The sequence below is a fragment of the Orcinus orca genome, chromosome 19, assembly GCF_937001465.1.
Source record: "Orcinus orca chromosome 19, mOrcOrc1.1, whole genome shotgun sequence".
NCBI lineage: Eukaryota > Metazoa > Chordata > Mammalia > Artiodactyla > Delphinidae > Orcinus > Orcinus orca.
Window position 1 is genome coordinate 15,277,146 of NC_064577.1, and position 20,677 is coordinate 15,297,822.

The following is a 20,677-nucleotide window of genomic DNA, read 5'->3' on the forward strand; positions in this document are numbered from 1 at the left end:
AACACAATTAGCTAATGGTAGGTAGTTCAGTCATCTTCAGCTCTTGGGATGCTAATCTTTCTGGGATTTTTTTTTGCGGGGGGGAGGTAGGGGGTCTTCTAATTGTCCCCTTTGGTAACACTTCCTCCTGAAGTTTGTAATTGTTTATTGAGAGCTCATCTTCAGTAGTGATCATTGTTTTTTCCTGCAGGACTCTCATGAATTATCAGTAGTTTCACTGTATGCTGGAGCATGACAGGTCATACTGAGATTGTATTTAATAGCATGTTCTTACAGAATTCCTGTCTGATGCTTAGGTCTCTTTTCTCATTTTTACCTCTGATAAATTTTCTGAAAATAGACCTCCATTGAAAGAGGTCTTCTTTGTGAATTTACATATTAACTCATAAAAATTAAGAAAACAGAAAATTAGAGTATGCTGCTTTTACTGGTTCCATTGCCTAGAATTCTGGCTTATTTTTCAAGTTGTGTGTATGTGTGTGTGTTTGTGTGTATCTCCCACATGTCCCCACTGGAGGGGCTGACACTTTCACCTTGTGAAGGACTAGGAGTGTGTCATCTCTTCCTCACTCAAGCTCAGTTAAGGAAAAACATGGCAGCTTTCTACCCTCTAGCTGCTCCCCCCATCCCGGTCCACCCACCGCACACACAGACACAATGTGCTTACACAGAGAGGCCACGCTGATTCTCAGGTAGCCCTGGTTGGTTTGAACAATGGACCACTATTGATTTTTCTAACAGGTGCAGGAGGCCAAGGTGACGGAGGTGAACATCAACGAGGCCCGGGAACGCTATCGGCCGGCAGCTGCCCGGGCCTCTCTGCTCTACTTCATCATGAATGACCTCAGCAGGATCCACCCGATGTACCAGTTTTCTCTCAAGGTGACTTACACCTGGAATTTTCTGAATAGTCATAATTCAGCAGTGTAATACCGCCAGTGCAGCTCTCCATGAGGGTTTATCTATGTGTTTCATTAGCTGTGGCAGCTGTTTAAGATCAAATCCAGGAGAGCAGCTACATTGCCTTACAGTCCTCGTCTCCTTAATTGGGTCTTTCATGACTCATTGGTTATTTGGCTAGAACAGCAGGAGAGACCACAGCAGGTCTTGGCCTCACTCACTAAGTACATATATTACAGCAGGAACTATGCTTACTGAAAGTGTGGAAGAGGCTACCAAGAAACATGAGAAGTGACCCCTGCCCCAAAGAGCTTAAAATCTAATCGGGATGATCAAATGTGCATGTCATTTTTATCAGTTAAAACCAAAGCAGGCCAGGATAATAGTCCAACTTTAAATTACTTTCCTTATTACCCTAATATCCTCAAAGCTACTGCTTTATGGTTACTGAGATATTTCTAAAACCAAAGACGTTAGCAAATTGTAAGTGCTGACTAAGCTTATCTTACTCATGAAAAAATAAAGACCTATAAATTTTAAGTACATCTCTGAAAGTATATCTTTCTCCCCTAAGGCATTCACCAAACGACCACAACTGAAGAGGCCTTAGGGAGTGTGGAGCATTTCTGAACAACTTCTCTGGTTTAACCCAACAAACAGAGAGGAGACACACACACACACATTCAGAGCACACACCTCATTCTGTGAAGCTCAGCTGCCATATGGAGGCCAGGGTGTGGGGATGAGGTGAGGGCCTCCACTACCTGGAACTCATTCAGTTGGAGATGGCATTCCATCCTGTCCCAATCCCCTTCCCTCAACTCAGAGTCTCTGCAGATTAAGTGAACTGTGTTTGTAATATTTTATGTTTATAAATGAAATCCAATACTTGGCATTATATTCAGGCCAAAGCCCCATATGAAAGAATTATAAAAGATTTTAAAACAGTATAAAAGTTAGCATGATAAGCCTAATAACTACGGGATCACTTCCATAGTTCTGAGAGTAGTTGAAATCCACCTCAGTGACTCTTTCTGACAAAAGGAGATTAGATGAGGCACATGAAAATATGTGTTCAAAACAAACAAAACAAAACAAAAAAAAAAAACCAAGAAGACTGGAAATCTGCATAGCCAAAAATTGAAAAGACCCAATTATATCTTAATTTTTATTTTCTTTAATGATTCATTCTATTCATATCACATTCAAAATGCAGCATTCCTAATATTAATTTTTTATAAATAGTCTATATCTAAGTTTAAAACAATGGAAAATTGATTCATATGATTTTTATTTCATATTATACCCATAATGTATAGTTCAGAAGATGTAACCAAAGCAGGCTCTGCTCCCACCATTGCAGCAAGGGTCCATAAGAAAAAAGCACATGTAAGTGGACTCACCAAACGATGCAGAATTACTAGAAAGAAAAACAAGGAACACCTGATGTTCTGATCATTACCAAAAGGAAAAGTAATTAATTGAAAATATTCTGCGTGCCTATTATGTACAAGGGTCTCTTCTAGACAGCAAAGTTGTACATGATATTGAATGTACCATCGGGAATTTTATAATCTAGATGCAGGGATCCCCAACCCCCTGGTCCGCGGCCTGTTAGGAACCAGGCCACACAGCAGGAGGTGAACGGCAGGCGAGCAAGCAAAGCTTCATCTGCCGCTCCCCATCGCTCGCATTACCGCCTGAACCACCCCCCACCCCACCACCCCCCATCTGGGGAAAATCTGTCTTCCACGAAACTGGTGCCAAAAATGTTGGGGACGGCTGACCTAGAGGATAGAATCATCCATCCTAACTGGTTATCCTTGACTGTGTTTACTTTCCAACAAAACTTATTGGATTTAATTTAATTATTTTGGCCACTGGACATTTAGTTTTCACTGACTTAAACTGTCGGCTCTTCTCTATATGCCCCATAGCTTTGCCCACTTTGTGACAACGTAGTAATTTATATGAGCCAATTAAGACGAGCTTAGCAAACTAAGACAAGAGTTTTCTTGTTGCCACTGTACCTTCTTGGCAGATTATGCTGGGAAAACATTTCTGTGGCTGGCAAATCGTAATACTCATCACAGGTAGTACTACTAGCTACATACACAGAGCTGTGTAAATTACCAGTGTCCTACCTCCTGTCCCCAGGCCTTCAACATCGTCTTCCAGAAGGCTGTGGAGAAGGCTGCTCCCGATGAGAGCCTCAAGGAACGGGTGGCCAATCTAATAGACAGCATCACCTTCTCTATGTACCAGTACACCACCCGTGGGCTCTTTGAGTGTGATAAGCTGACCTACCTTTCCCAGCTCACCTTTCAGGTAAAAGTGGATTGAAGAAATTTCCAGAAAACAGGTCACTGTATATGCCCAACCAGCAGGTGTAAAGAAACTTTCTTCTCTTAACATCAGTTTCCATTGTCTGTGAAGACTTTTGCGCTCTAAGCAGAGGCATCAGATAAGAAGGTCCAATATGGTGCACACATGCTGCCCCCACCATTGTCCCACTCATGGCAGACGTGCTTAATCAACCATTTTACTTTTTCTTGGTGATCCTGGATGATCTAAGATCCTCCTCAACAGAGCCCTCCAGCAGCCACTACCAATCAATCCCAACTAGCACTGAGGATGAAACTGAATGGCCCTACTAATAACTAGATACTTTTTGAGATGCAGTAAGAACTTTGTTAGAGTATCCCTAATTATTTATTTACCTTTAAAGTTGCAAGTTTAATGTCCAAACCTTCCCCCAGAATAAGAAATTGCAAATGTCCTTCTATAGCCATAGCAGCCTTGGCCTTAGAAAACTCCTTAAGAACGCTGGTTCTCAAAGGCTTGAGAGCATCAGGGCTTCCAGTGTTAATAAGAAACCCTTGCCTTCTGCTTATTCTCAACATCAGAAAACCATGGAAATTTATTCCCTTGCATCTATCTAATCATTTAGGATTGGGATTTTTTTTTTCATATATAAATTAGAAGCACAGACCAGATTATCCTGTAGGTCTCTTCCAATTCTAAAAGTCAGATATTCCATAATCACTCCTGCACTGACTCTGTTTGCACGTTCCGAAGCCTAAATTCACGGGGGAATGTTAGTGTGACTTATCCCTCTCACCCTCTGTGTTCCCCTCTCCAGCCCAGATGACAGCTTGGCCATCACAGAAGGAACTTGAGCCCCAGCACAGACACATTTCCCTCCTGCCACTCATTTACCCCAAACCCTAAGGAGCTTCCACCCCCAGCTCTCACTCCACTCCCCTCATAAATATTTCAACCTTGTTTTACAAGGGCTTCTTCACCTCACCTGCTATTTCTAGCCTGTTTTCTCCTTAAAAGACTTTTCCTCAAACTAACCAAATTATTTTTTCTTCGTGAGTATTCCCATCTGTAAGTTTTCAGCGGAGAATGCCATCTGAAAGGAGCAGAACAATTTCCTGAGCGCCTCTCAGCGTGAATTTTTAGTTCTAACCCAGCCGAGTGCTTTGCACCACCTGCCCAACGCACCGCACTGATTCCCCCCCAAGCCTCTGCACTTTCCACTGCCCCCGCCCCACGGAAATCTTGTCTAAATCTTCCCATCGCTTAGCATCTCTAAAACCCAATTCAGGACCACTTAGAGAAAGTTGAGCCAAATTCATCCCCCGCCCCTGCCTGCTGGCCACTCCCCCGTTCTGGAACACCGTTAGCAGTGCTGATTCACATGTGCACTTCTATTTTGCATGTGTTCATCCGTTACTTTGACAGCCTCCTCAAATCATGGCATTTGCATGTGTCATCTTCTCTGTGAGATTGTAGGAAGGTACTTCATGGCATTTATGATGGATCCATGAAGTCCTTGCTTGACAAGATACAGTTATTCACTGTGTGCATTTAACTCATGCTGATATTTGGGGTGAAGTCAGTTGCACCCAGAGGTGATTTGCACAGACATACACTTTCTCCCACTTCATCCTCTTTCAACAACCAAAATTGACGGGCGGGCTCTAGCGTTAGAAGTGGCACTAGTTACACTGAGTGACAACCCCAGAGATCTCTGGGACCCATGACTGCCGCCAGCTAAAGAACTGCAGCACTGTCCTCCCACATTGCAGATTCTCCTCCTGAACCAGGAAGTCAGTGCAGCAGAGTTGGACTTCCTGCTTCGATCTCCAGTGCAGACAGACGTCACCAGTCCGGTGGAGTTCCTCTCCCATCAGGCCTGGGGTGGCATCAAGGTCAGTACCAGCCCCTAGGGAGAAAGTCACGTTCTCCTCTCCTGGAGTGTTTTCCTGACATTTGTCCCCAGGAAACCAGCAGGGGTGTGTTTGGGGGCTCACCATGAGCTGTGTTAAACATTGGTGCGTCCGTCCCTTTGTCTGCACCCCATGGCAGCACTCCCCCTTCCCAGGCCTACGGGGAAGGCTTTGCAGAGCAGGAGCAGGTGCGTGTACTTGTGCGTGGGCTTTGCCTCCAGGATGTTAGGGAACAGAAGGACCCTGTGAGTGTTTCTGACTCAGCGGAGCTGCCTTCCACCTGCCAGCGCTCAGGGCCGGAATGCGGGCTCCTCTGTGAGGCCAGGGCTGGGGTGGAGACGCTGCGCAAGCATTTCCGTGGAGTGGACAGGTGCCAGGCCTCTGCCAGCCGTCCATCTCCCCGTGGGTCCTGACGGCCTCAAAGCAAGGAACGCGTTCCAGCCTGGGGTTCTCAGTGGTTAATAATAGCTCACATTTATCGAGCACCTTAAAACTTCACTACCTTATTTTATTCTCATGTTCACCTGGGCAATAGGTATTACTTTTTCCCACTTAACATGTAAGAAAAGTGAGATCATTCATCTTATAAGTAGCAGATCCAGGAATTGAGTTCTGGTCTGTCTGATGGCAAAGTCCATCTTCCTTCCATGTTATCTAGCTTAGTTTCATTGGGATTCTACGAACATCAAAAAGATCACAAGCTATGAGCTCCTTTCAGTAGGGACCACGCCTGCATTCACAGGGCTGAGCAGTAAGCGTGGACCGGGTGACCACCAGCCCCAGAGTCTAGACGCACTCTCCAGGTGGGAGGAGGTCCAGTCCCCACCTGCAGGAGCCCCACGGCAGGTGCTGTTGCCGTGTGAAGATGGCACCTGCACAAAGTGAATCCTATTTATAACCTTCCATGTCTGCTGGCTTTCCTACATGTTCTGTAGCACAAGGAAGTCTGAGTCTGAAGTAATATGATTGTCTCTCTTTTTCTAAAATTTTTTGAGACAATGATTCACGTGCAATTATAATAAATAACAGAGATTCTTTGTACCCCATTCCCCACAGTGGGCACATCTAGCTTTCCTGTAGCACAATATCACATCCAGGAAGCTGACATTGATACAATCCACTACTCTATTCTGATTACACCTGTTTTTCATGCACGTGTGTGTGTGTGTTTAGTTTTATCACACACATTTATCATGTAATCACCACCACAGTCAAGACCCAGAAAACTCCGTCTGGTGTGTATGTCACCCTGTTATAGAAACAACAACCTCCTCGCTCCCCCAATTCCTAATGCCTGGCAACCACTAATCTGTACTCCATTTGTATAATTTTGTCGTTTCAAGGATGTTATATAAATGGAATTATACAGTATGTAACCTTTGGGGACTGGCTTGATCACTCAACGTAACTCCCTTGAGATCCATCCAAGTTGATTTACTTTATAACAAAACCCCAGCACTTAATCATTTATGTACGTGCTGCCCTCTTCAAAGGAGTCATCTTGGGAAATGCTGCCATTGCCCAAAATGTTTTTCTAACTTTTTTTCAGAGTCTGTAGCTCTTCTTTTAATCATCTTTAGGGCTATGTCTAAATCAAGAGTCATCAAACTTTTTCTGCACAGGGTCACATAGCAAATATCTAGGCTTTGAGGGCCACACTCTGTCACAGCTATTCAACTCTGCCAAAGTCACACACCATAGCTAAGCAAATGGAAATGGCTGAGTTCCAATAAAACTTTATTTACAAACACAGATGGTGGGCCAGATTGTCCCTGCAGGCCACAGTTTTCTGACCCCTGATCTAAATAATAGAGGTGTGATTTTTTATATATTAGCTCCGTTTGTCATTCTGAACCCAGTCTGGCAAATGAGAAGGAGAATACTATGTTGGGAAAGAAACAAAGCGGAACTCCATTCACAATAGCAACCAAACATCACAAAGTTATAAAATGCCTAAGAATAATTATAATAAGTGCAGAGCATATGTGTGGAAAACCATCAGCTTTTCTAGGCTACATAAGATAAGATATGAATGAATAGATGCAATCTAGAGTAGCACTGTCCAAAAGAACTATATTGCACGTCACATGTGTCATTTAAATTTTTCTAGTAGCCACATTAAAAATGCAAAATGAAAAAAATGTAAAATGAAATTGATGAAAGTAATTTTAATAATATATTTTCCTTAACCCAATACAGCAAAAATATTATCATTTTAATATGTAACTGTCACAAAAGTTATAAGTGAAATATTTTATATTTTTGTAAAAGTCTGAATTCTGGTGTGTATTTTTTGCACTTATAACACATATCAATTCAGATGCTAAATCTTCATCAGAAATACTTGATTTGAATTTAGATTTTATAAAATTTAGAGTTAAAACATTTGATTCATATACCCAAGTTGTTTCAAACATACTTCAAAGTTCTCCAATTACTAAAGCAATTTCCAGTTTCTAAACTTAAATTTTAAAATAATTAAAATTAACAAATAAAGAATAAATGTGTTAAAATTTGTAAAAAAGTAAACAAATAACTAAATAAATAATATGAAGGAAAAAATCGACTATACCAAAAAACAGAATAAATGTGTTAAATTTTTTAAAAAACATAAATAAATAAAATGCAAATAAAAATCCTATTCTTCAGTCATACTGGCCACATTTCATTTGCTCAATACTCACATGTGGCCAATGGCCACCTGCTGGGAAGTATGGCCCCAGAGCTTGAGAATAATGACTCAGAGTCTGATGGTCGTATGGAAAATAAATTCTGGGAAGCAGTTCTAAATGAGCCCATTTGCAGAACTGGAGCAATGATGGAGATGGACCAGTTAACCCAGGCTCTGGAGTCAGACATTCCTGGGTTCAGGTTCAGGTTTGAGTGTGTGTGGCCTCTGACAGGTTATCTCTGTTTCCTTATCTGTTATGCCAGACACATAAATGTTCAGTAAATGGAAACCGATTATGGTTGGGGTTATGGCTGTTCTATTTGTTTCCTACAATGGCCATAACAAAGTGCCACAGGCTGGGTGGCTTAAAAACACAGCATTTATTCCGCCAGAGTTCTGGAGGCTAGAAGTCTGAAATTAAGGTGTTGGCAGGTCATGCTCCCTCCAGAGCCTCAGGGAGAAGACCCTTTCTTGCCTCTTCCAGCTTCTGGAAGCCCCAGGCACTCCTGGTTTGTGGCAGGACCACTCAGATCTCTGCCTCCGTCTCCACGGTCCCTACATGGCCGTCTTCCCTCTGTGTCTCTGCGTCTCTTCTCTTCTTATAAGAGCATCAGTCACAATGGATCAGAGCCCACCCTCCTGACCTCATCTTAACAGGATCACACCTGCAAAGAGCCTATTTATTCCCAAATAAGATCACATTCAGAAATCTGGGAGGCTACTTCTTCAACATATCTTTCTGGGGCATACAGTTCACCTTATCACAGTTATGGTTATTAATTACCCAGCTATAAGGTGTATATATGCTGTGGTTGACATGGGCTGTGCCTGATAGAATTTGTCCATTGAAGGAAAACCTTTGAGGAATGGTGAGTTGCCAAGGTGGGCTCAGTCCAGTTGCTTTTCTCTCTGTTATCCCACAAAGCCATCTGCAGCAAAAGTCATAAAGAATAAGTGATTCAAAAGCACTCTTCACTGCTTTCATTTTCCGTAACTCAACTCCGAAAGCGACTTGGTGCAATTTGGTTCCATCCCCCTTTGGTTTGCTTTGCTTTTTGGTTTTGTTTTGCGGTCTAAGCTCATCTGGCTGTTCAAAGGTTTCTGCAAATGAGTGAAGCTTTATCTTTCTCTCTGAGTTTTGTTACCGGAGCAGCCATGTCCAGCCCCATCCATCTCCAGCCCAGTGCAGGACGTGGGCAGGTGAAACACAATGCAGCGTGCGCCCTCTGACGAATGCTCTTTTTAAGTGTTCAGTTGGCTTCTAGCCTAAAGAAACAAAGGAAGTATAATTGAACAGGACATGATAAAACAAATTTTTTAAAACACCCTGTCTGATGAGGAAGATTGATTGCCCTGTTTCCCCAGAAGATCTAATACGCAGGTGATGAATGAAATCTTTGTGATCAAATCCTGCTTTTATTAGTACCCTCTGTAAGGATTTTTAAAGTCTCATCAAATGTTAAACTTTTAGGTAATGGGCATGTTCTCTTCTTTTTTTTTTTTTTTTACTTAAAAAATTTGTATTGGAGTATAGTTGATTTACAATATTATGTTAGTTTCTGCTGCACAGCAAAATGAATCAGTTATACATATACATATATCCACTCATTTTTAGATTCTTTTTCCATATAGGTCATTACAGAGTATTGAGAAGAGTTCCCTGTGCTATACAGTAGGTCCTTATTAGTTATCTATTTTATATAGAGTGGTGTGTTATCTGTCAATCCCAATCTCCCTATTTATCCCTCCCCCCCATTCCCCCTGGTAACCGTAAGTTTGTTTTCTATATCTGTGACTCTATTTCTGTTTTGTAAATAAGTTCAGAGTACCAAGGGATCTTAGAAGCAAGACATACAATGCCATTACCTTGCTGATCACTTTTGGTCAGTCAGCATGTTCTCTTCTTCATTAAAGAATCTCATCTGTGGTACCGGGCATTGTTAGCCTTTGAAAAGGCCCCTGGCTACCTCTCTGAATGCCAATTTAGCACAGTTGTACTTTGCTACCCAGTCCAATGTAATTAGGTTAATTAGTCATTTCCATTTAGCTTACTAGAACGTTAGAAATCCCTTTTCCTCATTTGGAAGATTAAACATTGCAACTGTGTTCAACCCAGAGCTTCAAGAAAGCGTGTTTCAGACCCAGCCACGGTAGCTGGGAGCCCTGATCACCGTGTAATTTCCTCAGTTTTGTGGTGACACCAGGGGTGGGTAATGGGACTGCAGGAGGGTTAATGGTGATGCAAGCTGGGAAGAGGGGTGAAGTGGCAGCCTGAAAGAAGAGGAAAGTTTGGTCCTCGGCACAGAGGGAAATAATTACCGCAGCTGCAGCTTTTCTCAGCCTGTCAAGGGCCCTCCCACTGGCCGCCCAGATGTCAAACTTTATTAATGGAGCGCTTCCTAAGCGCCAGGCAGCCTGCTAGGCCTGAGGCGTACAGAGACAGCTCAGAAAGCTCTTGCCCGCAGGGAACCCACAATCTTGTGGGAGTCCCAGACAAGGAAACCAGCAATTGCAATTCAGTAACTGTAGGAGCCCAGAAAAGCACAGAGGGGCTTTATAGTCTTCAAAGCACTTGTATCTACATTAGAGTATGAGCTATGCAGACAACGGTTACTTGGCCTCATTTTCCAAATGAAAAAGTCAAAGCCCACAAAGGTTTAAAAACAGGCTCCGCGTCATAAGAGGCTCATAAGAGGTGACGTCGAGAGCAGAGCTCGCGTCTCCTGGTGCCTCCTCCGCCATCCCCCGTGCCACTCCACGCCACTTCTCAGCACAATGACTGGTGTGTTCCCTGCTCTGCATGCTAAGGGTGAAATTAGGAAGCCACAGAGCCCACGTGAAAGGGCACTTAAGGACTGGACATGTGTTCCTCCACACGGGAGAAGAGGCTGGGCGAGCCCAGGTCAAGTGCACGTGTCCTTCTCCAGCCTGACCTCCCACTTGTCACCTGTAGACCCGTCCTCCACAGTCACACTGCCTTCTACCATGCCCCACACCCTCCCCACTCCAGACTTGGACTCTGTGGACCCTTCCCCATGAAATGCCCTGCCCTTCCCTCTACCTCTCTCTCTGCCCAGCAGAATTCTGCATCCCTACTAAGGCCTCCCTCATCTCTTTCTCTTAGGATTGTAAGCTCCCCGAAGACAAGTGTATTTGTTTGGTTCACATTTGTATTCCCAAGTACCTGGCATGTAGCAGGCATCCAATAAATATCAAATGAATGAATGATTTCACATAACAAGAATGGAGGATTCCTTAAAATTGATGGCACTGCAGTAGGTGCTTTGGAGACAGTCTAGCTTTTAATCTCATTAGAGAGATCAACACACAAGTGGAGTTGAGTGACCACAGAAAGGCTGCAGGTAAGCGACCGCCTGAGTAACGTTTACGTGGGCACTCTGAAGAAACAGGATGGACCCCACCCAAAATGCGGTTCCCATGTCCAGACTGATGACGCCTTGCGCATAACTAGAAGGCACGAAAGAGTTTATTATTCACATAATGAGACTTTCTGGGCAGAGCAGGGGAGCTCCCAAGCAGTCTGAAATCGGCTTGAGAGAGCCCGGAAAAGAGGTGCCTTGCGGGTGTTCTGGTCGTTGGGGAGTGGGGTGGGGCTTGCACGATACAACTTCCCTTCCGCACCAAAGGAGGGAGCACCCAGGCTTACCTGTCAGCTTGTCCTGGAGTGGAGCAGAAGAGGAAGAGGGAGGGGTATGGCTTTAAAGTGATCAGCAGTCACACATCCTTTTTTTTTTTTTTAAACATCTTTATTGGGGTATAATTGCTTTACAATGGTGTGTTAGTTTCTGCTTTATAACAAAGTGAATCAGTTATACATATAAGTATGTTCCCATATCTCTTCCCTCTTGTGTCTCCCTCCCTCCCACCCTCCCTATCCCACCCCTCCAGGCAGTCACAAAGCACCGAGCTGATCTCCCTGTGCTATGCGGCTGCTTCCCGCTAGCTATCTATTTTATGTTTGGTAGTGTATATATGTCCATGCCTCTCTCTCGCTTTGTCACAGCTCACCCTTCCCCCTCCCCGTATCCTCAAGTCTGTTCTCTAGTAGGTCTGTGTCTTTATTCCTGTCTTACCCCTAGGTTCTTCATGACATATTTTTTCCTTAAATTCCATATATATGTGTTAGCATACGGTATTTGTCTTTCTCTTTCTGACTTACTTCACTCTGTATGACAGACTCTAGGTCTATCCACCTCATTACAAATAGCTCAGTTTCGTTTCTTTTTATGGCTGAGTAATATTCCATTGTATATATGTGCCACATCTTCTTTATCCATTCATCTAAAGATGGGCACTTAAGTTGTTTCCATCTCCGGGCTATTGTAAATAGAGCTGCAATGAACATTTTGGTACATGACTCTTTTTGAATTATGGTTTTCTCAGGGTATATGCCCAGTAGTGGGATTGCTGGATCATATGGTAGTTCTATTTGTAGTTTTTTTAAGGAACCTCCATACTGTTCTCCATAGTGGCTGTACCAATTCACATTCCCACCAGCAGTGCAAGAGTGTTCCCTTTTCTCCACACCCTCTCCAGCATTTATCGTTTCTAGATTTTTTGATGATGGCCATTCTGACTGGTGTGAGATGATATCTCATTGTAGTTTTGATTTGCATTTCTCTAATGATTAATGATGTTGAGCATTCTTTCATGTGTTTGTTGGCACTCTGTATATCTTCTTTGGAGAAATGTCTATTTAGGTCTTCTGCCCATTTTTGGATTGGGTTGTTTGTTTTTTTGTTATTGAGTTGCATGAGCTGTTTGTAAATTTTGGAAATTACCAACCCTGTGAGTAGTTCCAAGTGGTCCACAAAAGAAGGGTAGGAGGGCTGTGCGTTCCAGGTTAGAGAGGTGGACGTGACTGATTTTGGACTGGACTTTAACAACTTGTAGAACGTTGACAAACAATCGTGACCAGTGCAAGAAAGGAAAGGAGTGGAATTTGGTGGAGAAGAGAACAGGACCACTCCTGTGATGAAACTAGTGTGAACAAGGCACCAAGTTGGGAGATCGTCTGGCACATTTCCAGGGCTGAGGGCAGATGTGTGTGGACAGAGGAGGGAGGAAATGGGCCACTTGGTTAGCTGGATGGATTGGGGGGAAGCCCTAAATGAAGAGATTTGATTCACATGTTATGCCTTGGGATTTAATGCTTAGGGAAGCAGGTGACACAGAGAAATGTTAAAGTTGGCATTAACACAAAGTCAGTGATTCTAGAGACATTTTGTGAGAGGAATTGACAGGCGTTGCTGGCAGAGTGAGTATGGGAATGAAAGAGAAGAGTCACTGACTTCAAGTGTCTGGGCTCCAGGACCAGAAAAATCCCAGCATCCCTTCTTGTCCCTCTTCCCAGCAGTATCCTCGAGGGAGGTGCTGCTTGGTCTCCACAGCTGAGCATTTCCCAACCTTGCATATTATTGGGACAGTTTGCTGACGGTAAGCTGATCAAAATCCTTCCTCTACCTTGAGTTTACTGGGCGGGAAGATTCAAGACTCCAGAAAAGAGTATAAATGAGACAGAATTATGTCTATAATACTGCCTTGCCCCCCGCCAACCCCCAACACAACACAGATGACAGCTTTCTGGAGAAACTGCATTTCAGAGCAAGATTCCCTGACATTTTTCAGGCACTTTCATCAAAGGAAGAATTCTATAATCTGGATCGGGACATTGAGGGATCCGCCAAGGGCTGGAAAAAGTTTGTCGAATCAGAATGTCCCGAGAAGGAGAAGTTCCCCCAGGAGTGGAAGAACAAGACAGGCCTGCAGCGCCTCTGCATGATGAGAGCCATGCGGCCTGACCGGATGACCTATGCCATGAGGTAGGGACAGGGTGGTGGCGAAGCCAGGATGGGTGTGGCCAGACCGGCAGGGCTGAGCACAAAGGCCACAAGTTTATCTTGATGGGAGCCTTTGTACCAACAACCAAAATCCCATGAGGCCCGTTGCTCTGTGTTTGCCATGTATTGTCTTAATATCTAAGTGGACCCTTTGGGAAGAGGTGCTCATCAGTATCAGCACTGGGAAGGAGGCAGATCACATGTAATGTGGCAGGAGATGTGAGATCCAGAGGACAGATGGAAAGATCACCCTTGGCAGGAAGAGCACCCCTTTCATTACGAAAGACAGAGAGAGGTGGGTGTGACTGCAGCAGAGGTGGTAAAAGCATGGCAGAAAATTGAGCAAGGTTTTGTCTCATGACTTCCACGCCCTCTGAGGAGCAGGAAGCAAGATGTCGCTGCGTTTGTGTGAAAGGGGAGGTGGCAGGGTTGGAGATTTGAGGAGTGTGCAAAAGATCTGAAATAGGATCTGTGAAAAAATGGGAGACTGCTGACCAGGGAAACTCAAAGAATTCCAAGCGGCATTGAGGGCCCACCTAGTGAGATCCTGCATTTGTAGGGGCGCCAGCCTTCACCACTGGATGATTTTCTACAGCTGCATCCAACAGCCCTAGGGTAGATTCAGAGCATGGATCCCTGGTGGAATAAGAGTTAGGGAAGGGAGGTGTGTGGTACTGGCAGGAGAATGATTGAAGTCACAGGCCATGCAGCCTACAGAGACGGCGAATTAGCAGCTGCCTGGGGCTGGAGGGTAGGAATAGGAATTCTCTAAATAGGCAGGAGAATCTTATTGCAGGCTTAAAATGTTCTAAAACTGGATTATGATGAAGATTACAATTCCATGAATTTATTAAACATTATTGAATAGTATACTAAAAATTGGTGAATTTTATGGTATGTCGATTGTACCTCAAGAAAGTTGTTTTAAAAAAAAAAAGAAAAGAGGAAGTTACAGGCCATGGAGCCTACACTGAATTGAACAAGACTTGTAGTGACAAGAATAAGGGGATGATAAAAGAAGAAAGAAAAAAAAAAAAACACCAGGGAGGCCAACATACTGAAAATCCTGCATTTGTGGCACCAATACAGGTAAAGAATAAGTTCACCAAGGATAAATTACTAAAAGAACTATAAGGATGGAAAGCTTTGGTCAGAGAGTGAGATGTTTCCATTTATGGTTTCAGACATAGAAAAAGTTCCCAAGTAAACCACAAGGATGAGGGTGTGGCCTTGGAATCAGGTGGCTGACATGGGGAAGAATGGAAGATTGTTAAGAACCTGGAGGATTGTCCACGTGGACGCTAACGTCACTCAGGCTGGTGGAGAGACAGTCCATGAGCCAAAGTCCAAGTGATGAGTGAATGAGTAAAGGGACCAAAGGAGCAGTGGACGACAGGGATGTGCAGGGGTCGTGGTGGTACAGTCAGGGCAAACGAGCCTCAGTGGAGCCACACGAGTGGGAAAGAAAGGGTTTAGAAGTAATGGTCATCCGTGAGCAGGACCGTGATCCCAGCTCCCAGTACTGAGAATGAGCCCAGCTGAGAAGGGTACAGGGAAAATAGTGTCCTTGTGGGAGCTTTTAAGGCCAAGAGTTAGGCTGGACTGTCAGAAAGTGGTTACAAGGTTTTGTTTAGCCTGAAATGGGACATAGGAAGAGGAACCTTGGTAAGTGGAGTAAGGTGAAAGGAAACACAGAGAATGATAGAACGTAAGGGACTAGAAGCCTGGAGGGCCTTCAGTCATGGATAGGGATGGAGGATCCCAGGGATACAATGTATGGAGGGCTTAGCTGCCTGCAAGCTTCCGGAAGGCGTTGCTCCTGGCAGGCTTCTGATGGGTGGTGGTGATGTAACAGGACATCCCAGCTCCACAGAGGAGTCAGTGGTGGCCTGGCTGGATGGGGATCCAGAAGCAGCCCTGATCTAGGTGAGCAGGTGCACAACCAGCAGCAAAGGTTGTAAGTGTCGACTTAATCAGTAAGTAGTGCTTGGCGCTAGCTCCGTAACTGCCAAGCCGTGATCTTGAGCACATCCTTCCATGTCTATAGACCTCTGTTGCTCATATGTTATTATTCTGTGACTGCTATACACACATGGACCTTCTTTTATTCCTGGCAGAGATTTTATTGAGGAGAAGTTAGGAAGCAAATATGTGGTGGGAAGAGCACTGGACTTTGCAGCCTCTTTTGAAGAATTGGGACCAGCCACTCCCATGTTTTTTATCCTGTCTCCAGGGGTGGACCCACTGAAGGATGTGGAAAATCAAGGTAAGAAGACTTCATTATGGAGCCAAGGCTGCACCAGCCCCATGCACTGTCACTCTGCGTCTGTCAGCTTCTCTTTTCCTGATTCAAGGTTCATTTTGCAATGCTTGATATTTGCTAACCATGCAGAAATCAGGGTAATTGCTGAACCAACCCCAGGGGGTCATGAACAGAGGGAGGACTGCTCTGGGATGTAAGGTAGCAGGTTCATGAGGAGACGTTGTCCCACCACCCACCCACCCATTCCCCTTCCTGTGGCTGGAGCAGTTATTCTGAAAAACAAGTACAGTCCTTTTACAGGCTCCTAGTGCCCTCAGGATGAAGTCCAAACACCTTAACATGGCTTACAGGGGGCTTCGTCCTCCAGTCCCTCCCTATCTCTCCAGCCTATTTTCCATTGTTAGTTTCCTGTTGCTGCTGTAACAAATTATCACAAACTTAGAGGCTTAAAATAACACTATTATTTTACAGTTCTGGAGGTCAGAAATCATACATGGGGCTTACTGTCTCCCCCTTTCCCTCATAAGGACCCCTATGACTATATCAGGCCCACTCAGATAACCCAGGATAATCTCCCCATCTGGAGGTCTTTAACCACATCTGCAGAGTCTCTTTTGCCTGTAAAGTCACATATATTCACAGATTCCGGGATTTAGAACATGGGCATCTTTGGGCACTCCTTATTCTGCCTACATTTCCCTACTCCCCTCTTTTTCACTCTTCATGGAAGCCATTCCATTCTCCCAAACATTCTGTCCCCCCTCTGGCATCCCCTTCACCAGGCTACCTTCTACTCATCCTTCAGATACCAGTTTCAATGTCACCACCTCCAGGAAGCCCTACTTGATTTCCAAGGTGCTGGATACCCCTCCCCATGTGCTCTTAGAGCACCCTTCTGTCTATATATCACATTGTAATTGTCTAGTGACTACTACGGTATCTTCATGTGAGAGTGAGAGCTCTGGGAATAGATGTCCTTTTCAAGGTAGTATTGAAGTTCCTATCTCTGTATTTTCACGTGCTAGGCATTCAGTAAATAAATACATTAAATAGGACTTCCGTGGTGGCGCAGTGGTTAAGAATCCGCCTGCCAATGCAGGGGACACGGGTTCCATCCCTGGTCCGGGAAGATCCCACATGCCACGGAGCAACTAAGCCCGTGTACCACAACTACTGAGACTGCACTCTAGATCTCACGAGCCACAACTACTGAGCCCACATGCCACAACTACTGAAGCCTGCACACCTAGAGCCCATGCTCCACAACAAGAGAAGCCACCGCAATGAGAAACCCGCACACCGCAACGAAGAGTAGCCCCAGCTCGTGCAACTAGAGAAAGCCCATGCACAGCAACGAAGACCCAACGCAGGCAAAAATAAATAAAAGAAAATAAATACATTTTAAAAATATATGTTAAATAAAGGAATGAGCAAATGGATGACTAATCAAAACTATATAACTAGCAAAACTAGGGAGTTCCCTGGCGGTCCCGTGGTTAGGACACCACACTTTCACTGCTGTGGCCCCTGGTTCAATCCCTGGTCAGGGAACTAAGATCCTTCAAGCCTCGTGGCGCGGCCAAAGGGGGTAAAAAAAGCTAGCAAAACTTCACATGTTGCAAAGTTAAATAAGGACTCAGCAGGTTTTTACAGAGCCAGGTCTTTATGGATGAGAATCCAGACCAGGTAATACACCTCCATGAAAGGAATCTACACCTGGTGTAGATTTAGAGCCTGGTGTTTGGCTCTAAAGAATAGATGAGTTCTGTATAAGGAAGAGAATTATCTTATTCACTAATTTAATATATATTTTTGTAATCTCCTAAAAAGTTCAAGTAACATATTTTTAAAATACCTATAATAAAGAGTTTAAAATGAAAAGCAGTAGTTCTCAGCCCCAGCCCTTCCCACACCCAGTCCCCCTTCCCAGACACTGGGGTTTTGCCTATTTCTGAATTTATTCCTTCTGACAATTGTTTCTCTATTTCCTACTAATAATTTATATCACTATTTCTGAATTTATCAAGTTTCAGTATCTATTTATTCCCTGGTATGAAAAATAAGAATTTAGCTCCCATTACTGCCAACCAATTGGCTTCATCCTAGATTTGGTAGCATAAGTCATCAGGAAAAAATCACGGGAAGTAAAATTTCTGAATCTTTGGGTGTCTAAAAGGACGAGTTTTGCCCACATGCTCTTTAAATAGGTCTGCTAGGTCCAAAATGATTTTTACTCAGAATGTGTCCACACTGCTCAGTTGTCTCCTAGAATTCAGTTGTATTCATAGGAGGCCATATGCTAGTAGGGTGCTATTCTTCCCTTGTTTCTTTGTTGGTGACATATTTTTATTCCCTGGAAACTTTAGCATCATCTTTCTACCTTGTGTTCTGACATTTCATGAGCTGAGTTAGGTGCGGGTGTTTTTCATTCACCTGCTCAGCACTCAGCCTGCCTTTTCAAGTGGGAGAGTCACACCTCTCTTTATCTCTGGAAATTTTATTCTATCATTTTTGGTAAATATCACCACCATTCAGCAAGTTGCTCATGCCGGAAACCTGGGAATCAGTCACCCTAGACCCCTCCTCCACTACCTACCACATCTAGTCCTACTGCTTCTACCTTCTAAATGTGTTTCAAATGAGTCTAGTTGTTTCATTGTGTCTCCCTCCTCTGAGTCACCACATCTCTCACTGGACTATCACAATAGCCTCCTAACTTATCCCGGTTCTCCTCCCCCACCTGCAATTTTTGCTGCTCTTACAGCCAGACTCATCTTGCTGAATCTCAGGTCTGATTGTTATCATTCTCCCACTTAAATCGTTCTAGTGGTTCCCCACAGTTCTCAAGGTAATGTCCAGTACTATAAACATGGTCTCTGTGACCTGCATGGCCTGCCCTTTCTGTCCAGCCTTGGATCTTACATTCCCTCAAACTCACACTTCTCTGGCCACATGGCTCTTTTAGGTTCTCCATCATGAGCCCTCCTGGCCCAGGGCGTTTTCTCAAGCAATTCCTTTTACCTGAAATACTTCTCCCCAGCTCTTCAGTCCAATGCCTGCCAATCCTGCAGGGATCAGCTTCTCCTGACCTCTGCACAAGACCATTTGTTTTCCCCTTATACATATTATTTGCTTCAGAGCATTTAATACAATTCTAATTAGACCCTTCTTTTACAATTTTAACTTACGTTTGCCTGCCTGCATGTCGCTAAGACCCTGGAGGTCAAGGACCGTGTCATCTTGCTCATCATTTTCTCACCAGTGCCTAAAAGCGTAACTAGCACAGAGAGGTACTCAGTAAATATCGGTTGAATGAATTAACAAACGAATGAATAAATGAGCATAAGAACTGTTGTTATTGCTATGTTATTCCTGACTTTCACTTTTTCGTAGATTCTGTATTCCTTCTGTCCCATGGAGGTTTTATTCCTTTCATAATGACAAATCTAGTCTCCTCATTTTTATTCAGTATTTTCCTTTTCGGAAGCTTTCATATACCCTGTTTATGAGCAATTTCCTACTATTCTTTGCCAATTGACCCCCAACTATTATTCCATCATGTAGTTTGAAGCTTTCTGTCATTTCAGGCAAGCTGACCTGTCCCTGAACCGTATTGGTTATTTGTCTCTGAATAAATCACCTCAGCCCTGCCCTTAGCTTCATCTTAACGCATATTTCCCGACCAGAGGCAATATTGCTGTTCATCAGCTAGAGGTTACCTGGGCACCTGTGCCTCTTTCTCTCTCTCTTCCTCCCCCTCTGCGTTCTGGATGGTTTGATTCGTTTTCTCATGCACCCATTTAGAACATATACTCTGGTGACATCATGTGCTCCACATCTTGGATCTAATCATTCTGCCTGATGGACTCCTATTCTCAGGTTTGGAATTCACATAACTGACTCACTTACCCCTATGTCCCCTAGGCCCCCGCTTATTCAGGAAACTTACTGTCTCTGTGCTTGGGCAGAGTCTGTGCATCAGACTCCATCAGGCACTGTTTTACTCCATGTAGACGCAGACAAAGCTTGGCAGATGAAAGATTTTGTTCCCCCATCCTCACTCCAGCCCTTCTCCTGAAATGCATGAACCCACAGAGAGACAAAATTCTATATATGATTTTGGGAGTTCTCTAAGCTTCTGAAGCTCATCCATTGACACTTGGTTAAGAATCTGTGCTTTTCTAAGAATCTGAAAAAGAATAGGTATATGTATATGTATAACTGAATCACTTTGCTGTACACCTGAAACTAACACAACATTGTAAATCAACTATACTCCAATATAAAATAAAATTTTTTTAATTAAAAATTTTTTTTTTTTTAAGAATCTAAGCTTTTCTGGCAGTTTTGTGCCTCTTAGTCTCCTCCAAGATTTTCCTTCCTCAACAATTTTGAAGGAGGAGGAGGACAGAATTCCATCCACTTTCCTTGGCCTATGTTTTAACATGAACCCACTTCCACCCACCCGCACAGCATTCCTTCTTGCCTTTGCAGATTAATCCTTTACCTTCTCTCTCTTCTCATCACCTTCTTCCTGAATGAGCCACACTTCCTTATTTGCACGATTATTTTTGTTTTTGCTTCATCTAAAAGCAATCACCCATCGTTTCCAATCACCCCCTAATACCTTCCTCCCAGGGTTACTGTGAAGATAAGAATGAAATCTCAGATGTGAAAAGGCTTTGAAACATTAAAAGTACAGTAGCATTGTACAGCATTAAAATGACGATGATGACGCGTCTAT

The 20,677-nt window shown here is 43.8% G+C and overlaps 1 protein-coding gene across 2 annotated transcripts in view; it reads left to right on the forward strand.

The window, feature by feature from the left end:
• The window catches only part of DNAH9 (dynein axonemal heavy chain 9), a 299,097-nt gene that overhangs the window by 245,367 nt on the left and 33,053 nt on the right, over window positions 1-20,677 (forward strand). For both annotated transcript variants that reach the window (XM_004266832.3, XM_033422847.2), the window contains 5 exons: window positions 742-882; window positions 3,058-3,228; window positions 4,998-5,120; window positions 13,459-13,652; window positions 15,788-15,936. In XM_004266832.3, coding sequence (XP_004266880.1) covers window positions 742-882; window positions 3,058-3,228; window positions 4,998-5,120; window positions 13,459-13,652; window positions 15,788-15,936 — 778 coding nt within the window. The remainder of the gene's footprint in view (window positions 1-741; window positions 883-3,057; window positions 3,229-4,997; window positions 5,121-13,458; window positions 13,653-15,787; window positions 15,937-20,677) is intronic.